Raw genomic sequence first — 17,206 nt, 5'->3', positions numbered from 1 at the left:
GCTACTCTTACAGATTACATTGTGCCCCATAAATACATACATAGATGCGATAATATGAAATACACGCAAAGAATGCAAGCGAGCGCAATGACATTGAGAGTTCGAATGGCTTTGGATGTGTGAATGCATCTGTTTGGTCTTTGCCTAAACGCGAAGAGCTAATTTGCAAGAATTAATTTGCTGCTGCATTCCCTTTCCAACACATGCTCTGCATGCTCGACGCGCTTTATCTGAATTATTTTTTGCCTCTTTTACTGTATTTTGCATCAAGGCAAAAATACCAGCTGCAAATTAAAACAGCTGTGAGTTAAAACCAACAGTGCATCGTCTACTTAATCCGAAAACAAGTACACTACTGCTGTTTATGTGGAGGTTTCAATTATGGGGATAAGTCATCTTTGAGTCAATCCATATCACAAAAGTGGTGTATTATGTCCTTATTTTAGTGGCTAGAAAACTGTGGTGCCATCACTTTAACATAACTGGTAATTGATACATGATTGCTAAAAACATGGAACTTTAGCATCACAAGACCAAACTTTCGATTCTTGGTGCATATATGGTTGCCTGCGAAATGCACAGTTTAGGTGCCTGCACTTAAAAAAAACAAAAACAAGAAAGAGTTATTAGGAGCATTAAGATCTGATATTTCTTGCTGGAGGGGACTATTTCTATTAGCTGTGCAGGTAAATATCTAAAAGTTTTTCAAGAACAGTTATGAGAAGCTTCTTGCACAACATCAGCGGTGCAACAGCACCCCTAGTGTGTTTTCAAGGACAGAGAGCATATTCTCAGGGTCAGACGGATTATTACTGTGATCTTCTGCTTGCTGGATACACAGCTCTGTGGCATTATGCTGAATTTGATAGTAAATATGATCATAAGTTAAATCATAGGAGAAGATAAGACAATCATGAGTATGTTCACATAAAAGAAAAGGGCCAAATCAAGGATTTACCTAAGGTCACTGGAAAGACAGAAACATGGTAAATGTATACAAGACTAATCAGCTAAATATTTATATCGACTGAGGCACTGCGCACAAAGTATTTCAAATACTACTTCACAAGTCAATGATCCACCATCCTCCTGGTTTTGCAGGAAAAAAAAATTGACAGAACCTGTCTGAATCAATGAAACAAGCGCACACAAACACTCCATAGGGGAAAAGTAAAATTCTACTACTAAACTAGCAGCTACATCATTTTCACCTTTCCCCTGAAAACTGCCTCTCAACTCGGCCTTCTCTCTGCTGGCCGTACGGAGTTCCACTATTTCCTCTCCTCACCTTCCCAATGACAGCCGCGTGGGGAATTGACGGCGAGGCAGACATCGCCAGCGAACATGAAGATATACTTTTTCCGTCTTTTTTTCTCCCATTCCTCTATCCCTCCCTCCTTCCTCCTGCTGCTTTTCCTCTTTGATACGTGAGGGGGTTTTAACCTCTCCAGCTGCTGAGGTTTGGCTGAGTGGCTGGCTGGGGGATCTCAAGGCCCTGCTTGGTATGCACTGTCCATGAGTGCATGTGTATGTGTGCACATATTGCCTACACCACAGTTTCTGCAGACTGGGGGAAGAGCTTCGCGGCTGATAAGGCTGAGCCTGGCTGACCCACGCGGGCCCTTCACAAGCTGTCAGAGCCGTGGCCCTCAGAGGGGGGCCCTTCCATCTGCACTGCCCAAGCCAGGGCTCACCCAGCAGGGGGCTGGATAGGGGTGAGGCTGGGGTGCTACCGGAGCTGGTGGTGGGGGTGAGAAGGGCAGCTCCATATTCATGAAAGCAACACCAAATTTCGTGAACGCTAGAAGATATTGAGTTTTTGGGCTTGTTTTGTGACATTTCGAACTCACCAGCTACTTCTTCCTTTCCTATTTAGCTACTGACAAATCACCAAGTGTTCAGCCAGAGATTAAGCAGCTCCTCCAGCATTATTTGTCTTTCTCAGATCTAAAAAGTCTAGCTTTTCTCATTGTTCTTCATATTCAATTGTGCTAACGAGTTCTAGAGCAAGTAACATACTACATGTCTTGTATGGCAGAAACACATACATCTGTAGACTTAAGCTCAAGGTTTAAACCAAAAACACTAACAAAGAGCTATGGGCGGGTATGCTATGAAGACAAAATAACAACAACAACACCAACAGGCACTGAGACAGACACCCTGAACTGCTGGTGTTGTTAGCAAAGAGCACAGACAGTTACAAAGGTTCAGTGTGATGAAGGGAGTTAGACAAATGGAGTGGGATGGGAGAGGGGGGTGGCAATATGATGAAAAGGATGGGAGGATTTTGCAGTGGCATCCCTGTTGCTCCCGATGCTCCCGTCCCGCTTCAAACTATGCCCGCTGCCTGTCTTTCTGCCTGCCAGCCTGCCATCCTATCTGCCAGTTTAGCAGAGACAGAGAGGCAGCGAGAGCAGCAGAGATGAGCACGGCGATGCCGGGGCGGCACGGGGGAAATCAGCGGGGCACAGGCGCTCCCAGTTAAAAGTGACATGACCTTTTGATTTTGTCACCTGTCACCAACTGCCATGTCTGACTCCACACTGAGGAGTGCCTGCCATCCACCGCTGCTTTCCTCTGCCTCCATCTCTCTGAATGCCTCCCTGTCTTTTTCTGTCTCCTGCTCCCACTCCATCTCCTTTTCTCATTCCCCTTGTCTTTCCAGAGTTACAGTTTTATGAGCAAAAAATGGTGTGACTTCCTGGAGGAGTTGAGGTATAATAGGCGGCGCATTCTCTTTTCCTTCCAGCTTTTCCTAATATTTACTTCTACTCCACCTGCGTTGCGCGTGGCTCTTAATGAGGGCAGATGTCAAGGCACAGTGTTGCGAGCAAAGTTGTTTTGAGATGCAAAATCAAGGAGAAAATAGAACAGATAGAAATCGCAATGAAGACTCGCTCTAAAAATGATACAGTGTTCAAATAACATGTGACAATTCTGACTGGAAATAAACCAGATTTTATTTACACTAACGAACAATACGCTGCTGTTACACACAGCAGAGAAAAGTAAATATTAAACTAGTATTAGTAGATCCTTGTGACCTCAATAACTAAGCTCTGTGAGAATGATTCAAATCACCATGTGGCGAGAGCGGACTTATCATAGTCAGCTATCGTGCCACAGGAGGCGTATATGTAAGTGTGAAGTATCTTCAGGCCATTAAGGTCTTCTCTTCCGTAATGGTTTGGTGGATCCATTGGGTGAATCAATGTAATGGTCTGAAGCATGGGATAAAGAGGATGGTGCTCCAGTGTGACGAAGCCTAATTGCCCGTCATCCTGTGGTAGAAAGAGACATCACCGTGTTCCATATGTATCCTCTCCGACAGCCAGCACTGAAATTAACACCTTCAAAACATCTGGTAAGGGCTTTTCTGGGCCAAGAGAACGGCAAGGAAAGATTTCTTTTGGGATGTGTTCCTGCTTGTTAATCTCGGTGCCCATCATCTATTCATGCAAGCAGGCACACGCAAGAATACGACTCGCTGCTATGACATGCGTGCACATGTATCTAGCAGCCATCTCTCTCATCCAGCAGAGCAGCCGGTCCTCTGCTTGACCAAAGCCCAGTGTGAGGACAGATATAACCTCCAAATTGTCCCAGGTATCCAAACAAGCGTGAGATGGAGAGGTCATCTCATTGCGATGCAAACGGAGAAGCAGAAAAATAGCAAGAGTCTTTCTTAATAATACATTTGAATGCACAAATAAAAGGAGCATCATCCTCATATATTCAGCAAATATTCAAAAACATAAAAGGGTCCTCTTGTTTGCTCAGAGAGCAAGGGAGCACGTTACACCATGACATACAGGTCAGCCAACGGTGCTGGAGAGTCAGCATTCACGGGTCAGAGTGCTACATGATAAGAAAGGAGGTCGGGGACCTTACTGGTGCTGTGCCTCCTTTAATCGCTGTTCTTAAGGACGCTCTGACTGCTTAGCAGGTACCGGTCAAGGTTGGGGCTAGGCTAAGAAGCAGCTGATCCGGGATCTGTTTGCAAAGCAGCATGTAACCGCACAACAGTCAGTGACCCTGAGTGGTGAAATACAGCATGTAAAGAACACTGTGTTTGTTTATTCGCTATAGACAGGGATACGGGTTGTGGTTGTGGTGTAAAAGCGTCGAAGGGTAAGCACGCTGAACCCGTCAGATGAAGCAAGGCCAGTTCATTAGGAAGTCTGTACTCAAGTGTGGGCTTTTTTTTTTCCTGTTTTCTCTCATTCTCTCTCACCATCTCTGTTTCTCTCTCTCAACCTTCAGAGTGAGTTCAGCAGAGATTCCTTTGGCATTACCCTCACCCCAGACTGCTGGAAAACCGCAGCGCTCCGGATGCTGACCCTTGCTCAGCTCAGCACAATGCTTTAATTTGGTGTGTTGTTTAAAGTAATTAGAAAGCCTTTCCCCCTGTTTTCTTTTCTATTCTTTTCAGTGTCTCTGCCAAGTGCAAGAGGGAAACAGTGAGTCGTCCATGACTTCAGCTTGATAAAGATTCGGAAGAGGAATCCACGAGACCCCCTCACCCTCCTCCTCACCCCCACCCCCTGCACCGGGGGAAAACTGTCTGAAAACAAACAGGGACAGGACTCGAGGGATACTTGTGTCTAAATGTGTGTATTCGAGTGTATGTGTGCGTTTGTCTACGTGTACAGCATTTCAGCAAAATAACAAACGCTTCTATCGTACCTTACTTTTGCTTTTAGTCTTATTTGAGACGAGATATTAATATCAGGAGTGGACGAGGCACAGAGCTGATAATGAAGAAAGGAGAGACGGTCCTGCGCGTGCACTAACCCGAAGGCAGTGAGACAGCAACAGAGACAAAAGCGGGGCAGTGATCGCCAGAGAATTTTCTTTGTGTCACCTGTGCACAGCTGCCACAGCAGCAAGAAAGAGGCATTAATAGAGCCAATCTTTGACAATTTCAACTTTCATCAGATGCATCACTGCAAAGACTCACTCGCACAGCAGATTCAAACACACACAGACGACTTTTATCTGTATCTGCACACACAGATTAACGTTCTACACTCGTGTTCGTACCATGCAAACACACACCTGGAATGAATTGTGTAAATGTATATGAGTGTACACTGCAGTCCTTCATATTTATTTGTTATAACCTAGGAATAAAGGGAATATACTAATTGACATCAGACATACACAAACAATATTTAGTATCCATGCATTACGGATGCACCTGCATACAAACTTAGAGCACATTTACTTTAGTGCTATCCCACGATCTTATAGTGCGCCTCTAACTATCTCACCGCCAGCCTCCTCAAAAACTCCTTAAGCCAGCGCCATCATCGACACTCCTACCCACACATATCAAGACTGTCAAACTGTAAGAGTTACACTACACACTCAGTTAAAGCTATTGCCAAATGCTGCTCATATTAGACAGTAAAGACATTTAACTGAAGAAGGTCAGATACCAAAGTTAAAGGCGGTGCTCTCGTGTCTTAAAACACCCCGTTCTTGATGATCCTGATGATCCTTTGAATTCAACCAAACACTCTCCAGTCTGAACGACAGTCTGAACGACACTCTGAAGACAGCGATATTAAAGCAAGCTTCAGAGGCAAAACCACTCCCTGGTCTGGTCTAACCCTTGGCATATAAATCCAGTAGAGTAGTTACATGACAAGCCTCAAGACATTAAACTCAAATGAAAATGGTTCTTAGTTGGTGGGAAATATTTTAAGGCGCCCTGCTTTCATCCCAACAAGCCCAGCTGAAGTCAGTCAAATTATGTGGTTTGCATTTATGCTGTAAATACAGAAGATCACGATCAAGTGTGGAAATGCTACTTTGAAAATGAAGCAGATAGATCCTAAATTGTATCTGCTGGACAGGTTTCTTGACCAGGTAAATCTCCAAAAGGAGATTTTTGGATAGGATATAATAACAATAATAATAAAATAGTAAGACAGCACCAGATGTTAAAACACCGAGTTTTAACATCTGACAGTTTTTGTCTTTGCTCGTAAGACCTTTAAGTAGAACTGGGCAGACCATTGTTGTCATACTTAAAGGCGCTTGCCATATGAGAATCAACAGTATGAACATGTCTTAAGGTTTCAACCAAGTCCTGAGGTACTTGAGACACAATAGTCCCTTTCAAGAGAGAAAAGCAATTCCACATGAAGTGGGAGTTACATGCACTTATTGGAATGTGAATTGAGTGCCACATTACGGGGATATGCAACCATTGTTGCCTCATTTTACTTAGGAAGTACACAGAAAAAAAATATCATTAGGTCTGGATAAATACAAGCAGCAGGTAGAGAGACACATAATCATGCCAGGTTTTGTCTTAAGGCATGTGTGGCTATTCTTTTTTTTTTTTTTGCAAGCAATGTCGCCATCTACAGGTGAGAAAAGTGTCTCTAAAATTAAAGTCTATGTTCTTCGCAAATGATTTATGTTGTCTGTGAACTTACCTACAATAGTAAACCTTTAATTCTTCACTTGAGCGCATGCAGTGAAAATATGATTTTTAAACATGAACCAAAAACTGGAGTATAACTGCCAGTTTATTGTCAAGAAACACAAGGATCATTTTGCTAATTTCAATGCCATGTTTTTAAATGAACAAATATGGAAATGGAAGCTTATGAATAGAGAAGATTAGCTCTTGAGACGAAACAATAAATCTGCGCTATATGCTATGTAGAGTTCACATTTAATTCTGTAATATTGCAATGACACACAGCTATTAGATTTGGTTCATTATGATGACTGAATTTAATACCTCTTCCAAATCCAATGCAATCTAACCCATAGAATCCCTATGAAGAGATAAATATACACATATAGAAGGCAAAAGACTGCAAGGAAATCGGAAGTCTGTTAACTGGTTATTTCCAAGTGAGAAAAAGGCACTTATTAAAATTAATCACTTCATTGTTCACGCTCATGCCATAGTCCAGCTCGCTCTCTCGTTTTCACTCTCTACTCTCCAAATGTGCCTGGCCATGATTAAAACATGTCTGTTTCTCCATGACATTGCTTTGACATCACTTAATTGGTATAAGAGATAAAAAATAAATGAATTAAATAAATATACTACCAGGTAAGTGGCGTAACATTGCTCAAGGTGACAGCCTATTATTTCTCCCTTTTCTTTGCCTCAAAGAAGGCAAAGTGAGAAATGTGAGATTGCACTGAGAATGCAGCACCTCATGTGGCAGACGGAGATTTTTATTAAGAAAAAGAAAAAAAAAATCGGCAGAGAGTTTTCACATGTGAAATTCAAAATCTGTTCAAAGTTTGTGGCGTGCAGTTCAATCTGAGAGTATATTCTACATTTCTACAGGAAACTGCAACCCTCTGTTTCTCACTTATCTGTACATCAATGCTCATCAGCAGTCAAAATGTTACGTCCCAAATATCTAATGCTTTTAATATGTCTGGAAATGTATCATCGCATGATTAATGCAGTAAATCAATGTCCCAACAAAACAGCTGTGGTTGAATTTAACCTGCATTGTATGTGGAAATGGGCTTTTACAGTGAAAGGAAAGAAAGGCGGAGGGATATCAAGAAGCGATGGGGTTACTCACCACATCTTGCCTGGTGTCCTTCCCCGACGCAATGAGCATGTAGGTCCAGGCCAAGGGCAGAAGCAACGCCAGAGGAATCATGTAGAGCTCAAAGTTCCAAACGACAACGACAAAAAGCTGTTGAAAGACACAACGTGAAAACTGCTTGTGAAAGAAAAGCAAAAAGAAATCCGAGAGATCAACGCGGGCTAAAAATGTATATATTCAAGACGCCATACGGGCGTTCATGAGACAAACTCCTGAGAATCTAAGCTGGCCACATGTGCCATATGTGTGACTCAAAAAACAACACACATTCATATGCAGAATCATAAACTCCATGCAGTAAAAACTATTAAATGAGTCTTTGCTTTAACAAAGAAGTAGGCCTGGTGTCAGTGAGCTGAGGGTGAAGCCGCCATGACCCCTTAAGGATTCATTTTTCTGGGTCTCAAAGTTGAGGAGGAGGAGGATGGTGAGGAGGATAAGTATGAGCCGTCAGAGCCTCTATCGTCCATGCCAATCATCTCAGAGTCTGAGGTCATGTACCGTTTCAGCCGCAGCACGTCAAAGCTGACCCTTCTATACTCAACCCCAAACTCCAGAAGATGACCCCCGCACACCCCACAACCCGAGTCCCTAACCCTGTCACTCCAAGACCCAATACCCTCTCTCTTGGCCCAAAAGAGTCGTTCGCCCCATCTCTAACCTCCTCTGCACCCATCTGCCAAAACCATAACCTCTATACCTCCCCTCTCATCACCAAACAAGAAAAGTACCATCTGAAAATTAACCTTTCCTAAAACCTTGTATTCTGGTTTTGGCAGGACTCTTTAGCCTCTGACAACAGATTACTGCGGTGGTTGGGAAGATACGTGTGGGAAAGTAAAATTGCTAATCATGGAAGGCTGATGTTTTCTGGCAGCATTGTGTAGATTGTGAGAAAGCATTGTCGATTGTAAATGAAAGGTTGAGACGGGGCGTTTTTCAGGAAACAAAATCTGTCAGAAATAAATAGAGCGAAAGCATATTTATCTTATCGAATAATATCATGTTCAAGTACACAGAGATTTGTCACGACTGATAATAAAAAAAACTGCAGCAATTATAACAAATGCCGAAAATGCAAACCATGCCTAATGCTTAATCTTTCGCTGTGAAACATATTCAGTGAATTCAAGTACGAGTAATCCATTATTTCAAATATGGGCACAGCAGATTTGAAATTAATTAGTCTGTGTATGGAAAGACAACCTTATTTAACAATCAGTGTTGATGACAAACTTTTAAAAGTGATGAATTTGAGATTATTACTGTATAAAGCTCATATAATGTCTGTCTACCAATTCTGATTTATCCTGTTTGGTTGTGCAAACACCGGCAAGAGTGAGCGCAGGCTCAATTATCAACAACGACACTGTTTAATATCTGCCTTTGTATGTGTGTAATACAGGGTTAATGTGAGTGAGAGGTGAAAGATCTCAGCACCATAGTGCATTCCAGGCTGTTGTTATTGTAGTAAAGCCAGTCAAACATTAAAAAACACAGACACACTCGACTGCTACGTCACAACGGACAAAACACATGCCCCTCTCAATAAAACCATGTTTACAAATTAAATTTTTATCCTCAACTTTTCCAACTTCATGGAAAAGTTCGAAAGGCTCGTATCCAAACTTTAGAGCGGAATTATAACTCCATGTAAAATTAACTAACAGACGCTGAATCCACAAAGCAAAAAAAAGGAGGAAGAAAAAAAATATAAGACATAAATTAAACATTAGAAATGTCCAGTACATTTGCATAATGCTCACAGCAAAATTTCTTCTTCAAATAAAACCTGAATGGCCTTGGTGAAACAGGCAAATCTCCCCAAAGGATCGCAGTCTTTCTCCGTCTCTCTCAGGCTCAACTTACTTTGTTACATACGCAGAGTCTCTCTCTGATACAGCTGTGTAGGAGAACTGGAAAGAAACTCTTTAATAATTCATATTTGTATACTAATAAGCAACACAACAATTTCCCTTCACTCATCAGAAAACACTGTTAGGATCGTGAAAAAGCTCGACAGCAGAAACTTGCGTACAGACAAACACAATAACACCATTGCGCACGTTTTCCCTACAAAATATAACTATTCTAAAATTATCCATCTGCTCCAAATTACTGTAATTTAGAAATCTGTATGATCTGCAACGGAGATAAACACTCTGACAATTTCTAACTACAAAAATGTGCAACAGAGGTGCAGAAAGTTGACTTCAATTGAGCAAACAGAGGAGCACATTTCTTTGAAACTATTCTAGTAGAAGCTATTAATAACTGCTTACTTATAAACGTCTTCACACGCTCTGGTCTATACTCTACTATAAATACCACTTACAGTAGGAATACAGAACAATGCATTTTAAAAATCTTTGCTGTGTGGTAGTCTTTTCACTCACATTTTCATCACAGAGCAGAAAATTAACTTGTACTTTACTGTCCGAATGTTTGTTCTTAAACATTGAAATCTTCTTTTTCAAAAAAATAAATAAATTCCTGCTCTTTTCTCTATTTGTCAGAGGCTATTTAACCTGTCATCTGCCTTTATTCCTCTTCCAGGTGGTTAAGGTGGCTGAGGGTGAAGTTTTGACTGGCAGCTAGAGAAACCGGACACCCCGGCTCAGCAGCGGCCGGCCCTGCACCGTCTATGTGCCCACCGGCCAGGCAGCAATGGGGCCCTACAGTGCCTGGACCTTTCCACCGGGCAATCACAGTCACCCCCCGTCGCTCGCTGCTTTTCGCCTGGAGAATAGGGAGTGGGAAGAAGCCTGCTGTGGATGTCAGTGACCAGAAAATAGCAGAGGAGGGAAAAGAAAAAAAAAAAGGGAAAAAAAGGACGAAAACATGTTGGATCGAAAGGGGGGAAAAGCTAGATGAAGCTCCAGATGTGGTCTACGGGAATAATTTGTAAATGACCCTTTGTGGCCACAGATACATTATGTAGCGGCCGGTGATGGTTCACAGTGAATATCTGAACACTACACACGAGGAATGCTCATCCCGTTCTTGCTTTGTTTATTAATGCTGCATTCATGGTAATGTAATTTTTTTTTATAATATATGAACACAGTCTTTCTTTGCTTATGTTTTTCTGTATTATTCATATTATGAACGCTCTCTGATTTAGTTTAGCGAGTATGTAAATAAATACATTACAGCTATTTGTTATAAAAAGTGACTTGGACCCTGTTTTTACTTCTCCTGTAACAAATATTTTCTGTAATTATCAAACCTTTTGATAATTACATCTTTTTTTTTTCTTATGTGATGGATATTTGATTGTGCCACCAAAACTACTGTCGGCAGTGACAACTTGAAAACAATTCAAAATTAAGAATTTACTTTTAGACGACAAATCCGTTTAGTCAAAACAAAAGTCCGTCTCTTCTTCTAATCATTATTTGTGCTTCAGTGATCTTCAGTGAAATGCGATAAATTTCCAGGAACAAAACTATTCACCTGTCACAAAACAAAGTGAAATCAGGACTTCCACTGTCAAATCTGCTAAACCAGCTTAGATATAGTTAAAGGCTAAATTTGAAATGGGCTAACTTCACGTCTGAGTATGAGCTGATACTGAAATGAGATGCGTAATTAAAAAAGACAATTACAAAACTAACAAAGCAAAAATCACACCAGTATTATTTGTAACATTTTGGCTAAAATGAAAATAAAACACTAAACAGAACTTAAATTATTTTGACACATCTGTGTAGTTAAGATTTCATTCCAGCTGTAATGTTTAAAGCTTTCTATTAATATTAAAATATTCAAGCACGATAAGCTATATTAAAAATGTTAACAAAAGAGATAGTCAAAATGATTTATTCAAGCACTTAGTGCGGCACATTGAGAGTTGCTTTATTTGTTTCAAAACACAACCCGTGTCCTTGCGGCTCTTTGCCGCAGCACTGTGGGAGGGTAATATTCAGTGCTTTGGCTTACATTAACCACACACCAGGCTAACTTCCCCCTGCTCTGTCTCAGTGGAGTGAAACTGAAGTTTGGATTTCAGAGTTCCCCTTTATCTCTCTTACATCAATTTCCATGCTGGCACTAAGTGTTGCCAGATAGCAACTAGAAGTCCTGTTAAGTTCGAGTAACAAGAGGGAGGGAGACTGTGTCCTGTTTCTGACCAGACCCACAACAACATTCGGTGGTGCTAGACTGCCCCCTGCTGTTCTCATGCAGAACATTGATCCACAGCACAATTAATGCTGTTCAATCGAAATAAAAAAGGAAGCTCAAAATCACTAAAACTGTTGTGTCAAAGGCAGTCATTTTGCAACATCACAGTTACAACAATACAATAAAGCCTGTGCTATTTGTGATCACAATGCTACAACTTCCCACGGGTACCAATTAGAAATAAGGGTGCTGTATCGCGACTTCGTATCAAAAGGCCTCACATTTTCTGTTGAGTCTCCATCTCTGGTGATTAAACTCTGACTTGGTATTCTCTGTTAGTCGTGCCACTACATTTCAACTATCATTCATTTTGGAAATGAGGAGAACAGTGAAACGTGAAAGCATATCTTTCAAAGCTGTCCCTTGCTGTGGGCAAAGACGAACTCCCTAACTTTAAAACTTTTAAAAGTTAGACAGGTTCTTTGAAGGGGAGTCAAAGGAGCAATTTAAAGAGACCTGGAGTGGTGTGTACTGCTGACTACTATAGTGTCTTCGCACTGTGTATCAAACCACCAGCCAGACATGTGCAAACACACACACATATACACTCCAATAGTTGCTTCTGTACCTGCCTTTGCTTCCCCCCCTTTTTTATTTCAGCAGGGTGAATTTTTATCTAAATGCAAAGCAGGTGATAGGTGCTCCAGTTTCCTCTAGAAGTAGCTCCCTTGTCTGGGCTCTCTTCCTGATAAGAGTCCTACTTTGCCTGACATAAAAGAGCCCGGTATCATTTCCCCTGCCTCCCCAACAACCCCCAGCTCGCTGCCCTCGCCCTTCCCTGAGCTTCACAAAGCTGCCTCTATTTGCTCCCAATTCAGGGCCCAATTGCAGATAAAGTTACAGCAAATTTGTTTGGAGGAAGAGCTGCTGAGGCCTGCGGTCCCTGGGGCAATAACAGCCTTGTCTTGCAGGGGCCGTGGGGAGAGCTGGCAGCAGCAGGAGAACAGAACCCTACACCGCTCAGCCCGACAATGGCCTCAACTCTCCGGGAGGGAAAAGCCGAGGGGAGGGAGAGATAAAGAAGAACAGGGATGCATGGAAGGATAGAACGGAGAGACACTCAGCTTGCAGGTGTGGAGAGAGGAAGCAGACGCTTAACCCTGAGACGGGGAATGGAGACACCACCCACAGACACACACATACGCACACACAAATACACAGACACCACCCATCATGCAGGACAGGAGGTAACTCCAGTCCCGTCCATTGTGCCAACGCCTCAGGCAAAGCTGCCACGGTGGCTGATTCACTGTCGGGATGGGTGGGTGACAACAGTGTGGGTGTGAGAGAGAAAAGAGTGAAAAGCTGCATGTGACACTATGCAATATCTCTACTTCTCACACATACACACTAGACACACGATACACATGCACACACTAAACACAGCTGGCACTAATGGATGATGTGTACATGCGGCTGGTATTTCAGAATTGGGCAGAAGGAGAGTAAGAGACCATGAAGAAAATTTTGATCGTTTTTGTGGAAGAAGTGTCGAGCAGTGACACAGTCTGACAACTGCAATGATGTACTCTTGCGTTCACAAAATATATACGAGCACGCTTAAATTTGCTCCCCCCCGGGCTCACTTAGCAGTTAAGGAGTGCGCACGTTGGTAAGTTTCTCACCTCTCTAGCTATGGCCATGTTTGGAAAGTTAAGTCTAACATCTGGATTTAAAAAAAAAAAAAGACAGCCAGACAGAAACACACGTGTACATGTATGCAGACACACATGCCCATAATCACACACAGCAGTACACCTTCATGAATGCACCACCTTGGCCAGATGGCCCCCCATAAAAACCCACTTAAAGAGATGAGTGAAGTGATTAAGAGGCCCCTCAAAGTAAGGGAGAAATGAGACAGGGATGAAGAAATGGAGGGGAGGGAGGGAATACCTGTGTAGAGGAGAGGCCCTAAATACTCTGATGCTTTTAGCTAAGTGCTCACTCCTACGTTAACAGACTCCCAAAAGAGCCGGGGATAGGTGGGTGGACTACAATGACACCTAAATTTCTGAATTTCTCTAAACTATAAAACACTGTGTCCTTGGCCCAGATAGATTGTTCCTCGTCTCCTGAATCCAATCAGAATTTGAATAGTAGGAACTGTTAGAAATGGATATACTACACACTGTGTTAAAAAAATAAATAAACTTGGGAGGATCTATACAAGGCACATACATCTGTTTGGATGTGCTGACACAGAGGCTGTGCTGTCCAAGGCTATATTTTCTCCTCTCCCCATGTAGATTGGTATTTCTAAAGTGACCTTGTTTTGGGTGAATTCCTTGACATTTTATTTGTCTGACACATTCATTTATTTATAAAAAGATAAGACCCAAGGACTCCCGCCTAGCTCAGTCTTACATGAGAGAAAATACATGCACAAGCCAGCTCTTGCACACAAATGTGCTCACTCACACAAAGAGGAAAATGTTAACTGATCAATACCGTGTCTCTTCTGACCCGTGTCTTGTGATGACACTGTGACCCGCTGTGCAAACACACACACACACGCGCGCGCACACGTACACTCTGGAGAGATTAAACTGATGTCAGCCAGCCAAATGCTGCTAATGTCTAATGTCTGCTGCTGAAGATGCTCTGTGATCCAATGGTAAAGGGCTGGGGCAAGTTGGGTCCACCTGTCCTGTAGCTACTTAAGTCAGGACACTAAACCAGACAGGATTAAATGTCTGCTCTGTCATATTTGGGGTAGAAACCTCCATGCAGCCGCTCGCTGCCCTGCAGGAGAATGTCGTTTTACTGATAGCTCTGCTGTCCAATTACACTTCACCTTTTAATACCAGACACAGATGACAGGGGGGGAGAGAGAGAGGATGAAGACGAGGCCAGTGGGCGACGAGAGAAGGAGCCTGCAATTTCTACTGTCTGCAAGAACAGCTTGTCACCCTTCAGTAGATTGTAGCTGCATTTTCTCAGTATTTGGACATCTGATGGGTCTAATAAAATAGTGTTTAAGCTGCAACACCAACCCTCCACTTACTCCTAGTAAGTGAGACTCAAGGCCAATAGTGCCAAATAAAGTATACGACATGTGTGTGTATGTGTGCAATTAATACAAGAACAGAAAAAAACTTAATCCAGTGTATCACAGCGTGACATCTAAGAGTGAGAGTAACAGTCTGCCTGGGATGCGCTTGACTGTGCTTGAGACATCAATAGTCTCTTGCGTTAGACTGTTAAATTATGAGTGAAGGATACTTGCTTTGTTAACAGACACGGTCCTGCATTCTCGGTGAGCGGTGTGTGCACGTCTCTATCGCGCGCACAAAGTGCAACCAGTTAAATATATGGTTATACATTTAGAATGATCAATAGGCACAGGTTATGTGATTTTTCCAGTGCCAAAAGAAAGGAGCAATTACATTTAGGTACAAATTTCTCCCTACATTACATCTGAAACAACACAGCACGATCCATCAATCAAGCAACTGCACGTAAGAAATAAACATATATTACACACACGCACGCGCACACACACAAATCTACCTGTCATGTTGTAAATGTGCAGCTTTATGTGTGGTATGCCACATTTACTGTGTATTTGATGGGACATGCACATACCACAAAGGCACAGATGCTCCTCTGCGGAGAGTCCCATTCGAAGCAGCTGTTTATGTAGCAGCCCGCGTTGATCAGGACCATGATGCAGCGTCTAACTCGGGTGAAGTTGCGCAAAAGCAACTGGGCGAAAAACAAAAAGGGAAACAACAAAAAGTAAAAAAGTTTATGCAAGCGAGGGTTTAAAGGTCAAAAATGTGCTAAACCGAGGAACGGATCATGGGGTTGTAAACATGCTGTGCGTGATTTATTGCTTCACTGTGAAAATGGTATATCCGGTATGTAAACAACCAGATGGGGGAACGAGGCTCGGTGTGACAGGTAGATGTGTTGGAAATAAAACGGGAGCAAAACGATCCATCTAAGCACAGCTGTCAGAGTCCCCCTGATAAGACACTTGAGGTGACCTACTGTTATAGGGGGTCACTTTTCTCTCTCGTTCACATTTAGTTAAGGTGAGAAATTACCACCATTTAGCAAAAAACACCAAAGTTTTTTCAAGTTATGTTAATCAGCACCATAGCTGATTCACAACATATTCTTATTAAGTCTTAATAAGCAATCTTCTAGCCCTAAAGTGTCTCATTGTACTGTCTTTGTAAAAATTAAATGAAGCCGTCGTAATACAGCTCGACAGTTGCATCTTTGACCTCACTTTGGATTCACTATTACATCACAGTACTTAAGAGCACCCTGAGGATGCCGATGTGATGTCTCTACTTAAACAGCGATATACGTTTTGGCATGGATCGGCCACCACTGCTAACTCACAGTGTTTGTTTAACTCTGTTATCCTAGTGATAAAGTTTAGCACAATAATAAAATAGAAAGAAAATCCAAAGCAGTCCCTGGATTCTCCTCCCTGGGCGTTTCTCCAGGCATTTGGCCAGAGATGAGATAGAACTGGCTAACTGCGGTCTCCCCCTGGGTTGCCAGCCATTCAGGGAATAGCATAACAGCAAGAACGCCAACCACCCAATCAGGTCACCAACAGGGGAAAGTGCTCCCACAGGAAAAAAACTGTCGCTTCAGTTTGCACTTAAAAATATTCCAGGGCATTCTTTTACTCCTTGGGAAATTGTGTGTGTTTTAATGTGTGTGTAAAGTGCCTATATAATATGTGTCTACAGCACTAGAATAAGGATTTTCATGTGTTTGGTGGCTTCAATTTATTGATGCTAGCTGATTTGAACTCGTTTCCACTCTGTGTCAATATTTGTTGCCAAACTATGGTTATGATTACTTTGTGTCCACATCAGAGGATCACATTCAGAGTTCAAATCATCCACTTGCACATTCTTCAGCATGTTTACTTCATGTACATGTTATACTTTTCTTTGCTATAACACCAACAGAGATTATTCATTTTTTATTATGTCAATCCCAGTCTGTAGTTATTTTTTTCGATCACTTATGAAAGTGGATAAGTCATTGGTTATGTTAAAAACCATAATTAGAATTAAATCTCGCCTTTGATGTCAGGCAGTGTGTGTGTGTGTGTGTGTGTGTGTGTGTGTGTGTGTGTGTGTGTGTGTGTGTGTGTGTATTTTATGTTATTTTTAGTTCGTGTCTACTCATTGAGCAGCAAGCAACAGCAGGGGAGCTGCTATCACACAAAAGAGTCCTCATGGGGCAATCCCTCCAAAGCAGCGAGTGACATCATCATTGCGAGACGCTGACATAGGTCATCTCTGTGTGTCAGGGGTGAAATGGAGATAAAAAAAGCTCAGAGTGGGCCAAGATGGGAATCATCAGAAAAAGCAAAGGCAGAAACAGTGAGGAAAAGAAGGGAATAGATGGAGGGCTGACAAAAGGGTGGTGTGGGAGCTGGTGTC

At 42.3% G+C, this 17,206-nt stretch overlaps 1 protein-coding gene across 3 annotated transcripts in view; it reads right to left on the bottom strand.

Annotated features, from left to right (window-relative positions):
• Nucleotides 1-17,206, bottom strand: part of mctp1a (multiple C2 domains, transmembrane 1a) — a 136,344-nt gene that overhangs the window by 26,632 nt on the left and 92,506 nt on the right. For all 3 annotated transcript variants that reach the window (XM_085475132.1, XM_085475133.1, XM_085475135.1), the window contains exons 15-16: nucleotides 15,375-15,494; nucleotides 7,575-7,691 (exon numbers count right to left, since the gene is read on the bottom strand). In XM_085475132.1, coding sequence (XP_085331258.1) covers nucleotides 7,575-7,691; nucleotides 15,375-15,494 — 237 coding nt within the window. The remainder of the gene's footprint in view (nucleotides 1-7,574; nucleotides 7,692-15,374; nucleotides 15,495-17,206) is intronic.

Source organism: Copadichromis virginalis, linkage group LG12 (genome assembly GCF_057382275.1).
Source record: "Copadichromis virginalis isolate Kocher_CV1m ecotype Utaka linkage group LG12, C_Virginalis_male_GT1.1, whole genome shotgun sequence".
Taxonomy (NCBI): Eukaryota; Metazoa; Chordata; class Actinopteri; order Cichliformes; family Cichlidae; genus Copadichromis; species Copadichromis virginalis.
This window is presented reverse-complemented; position numbering and strand designations above follow the sequence as displayed.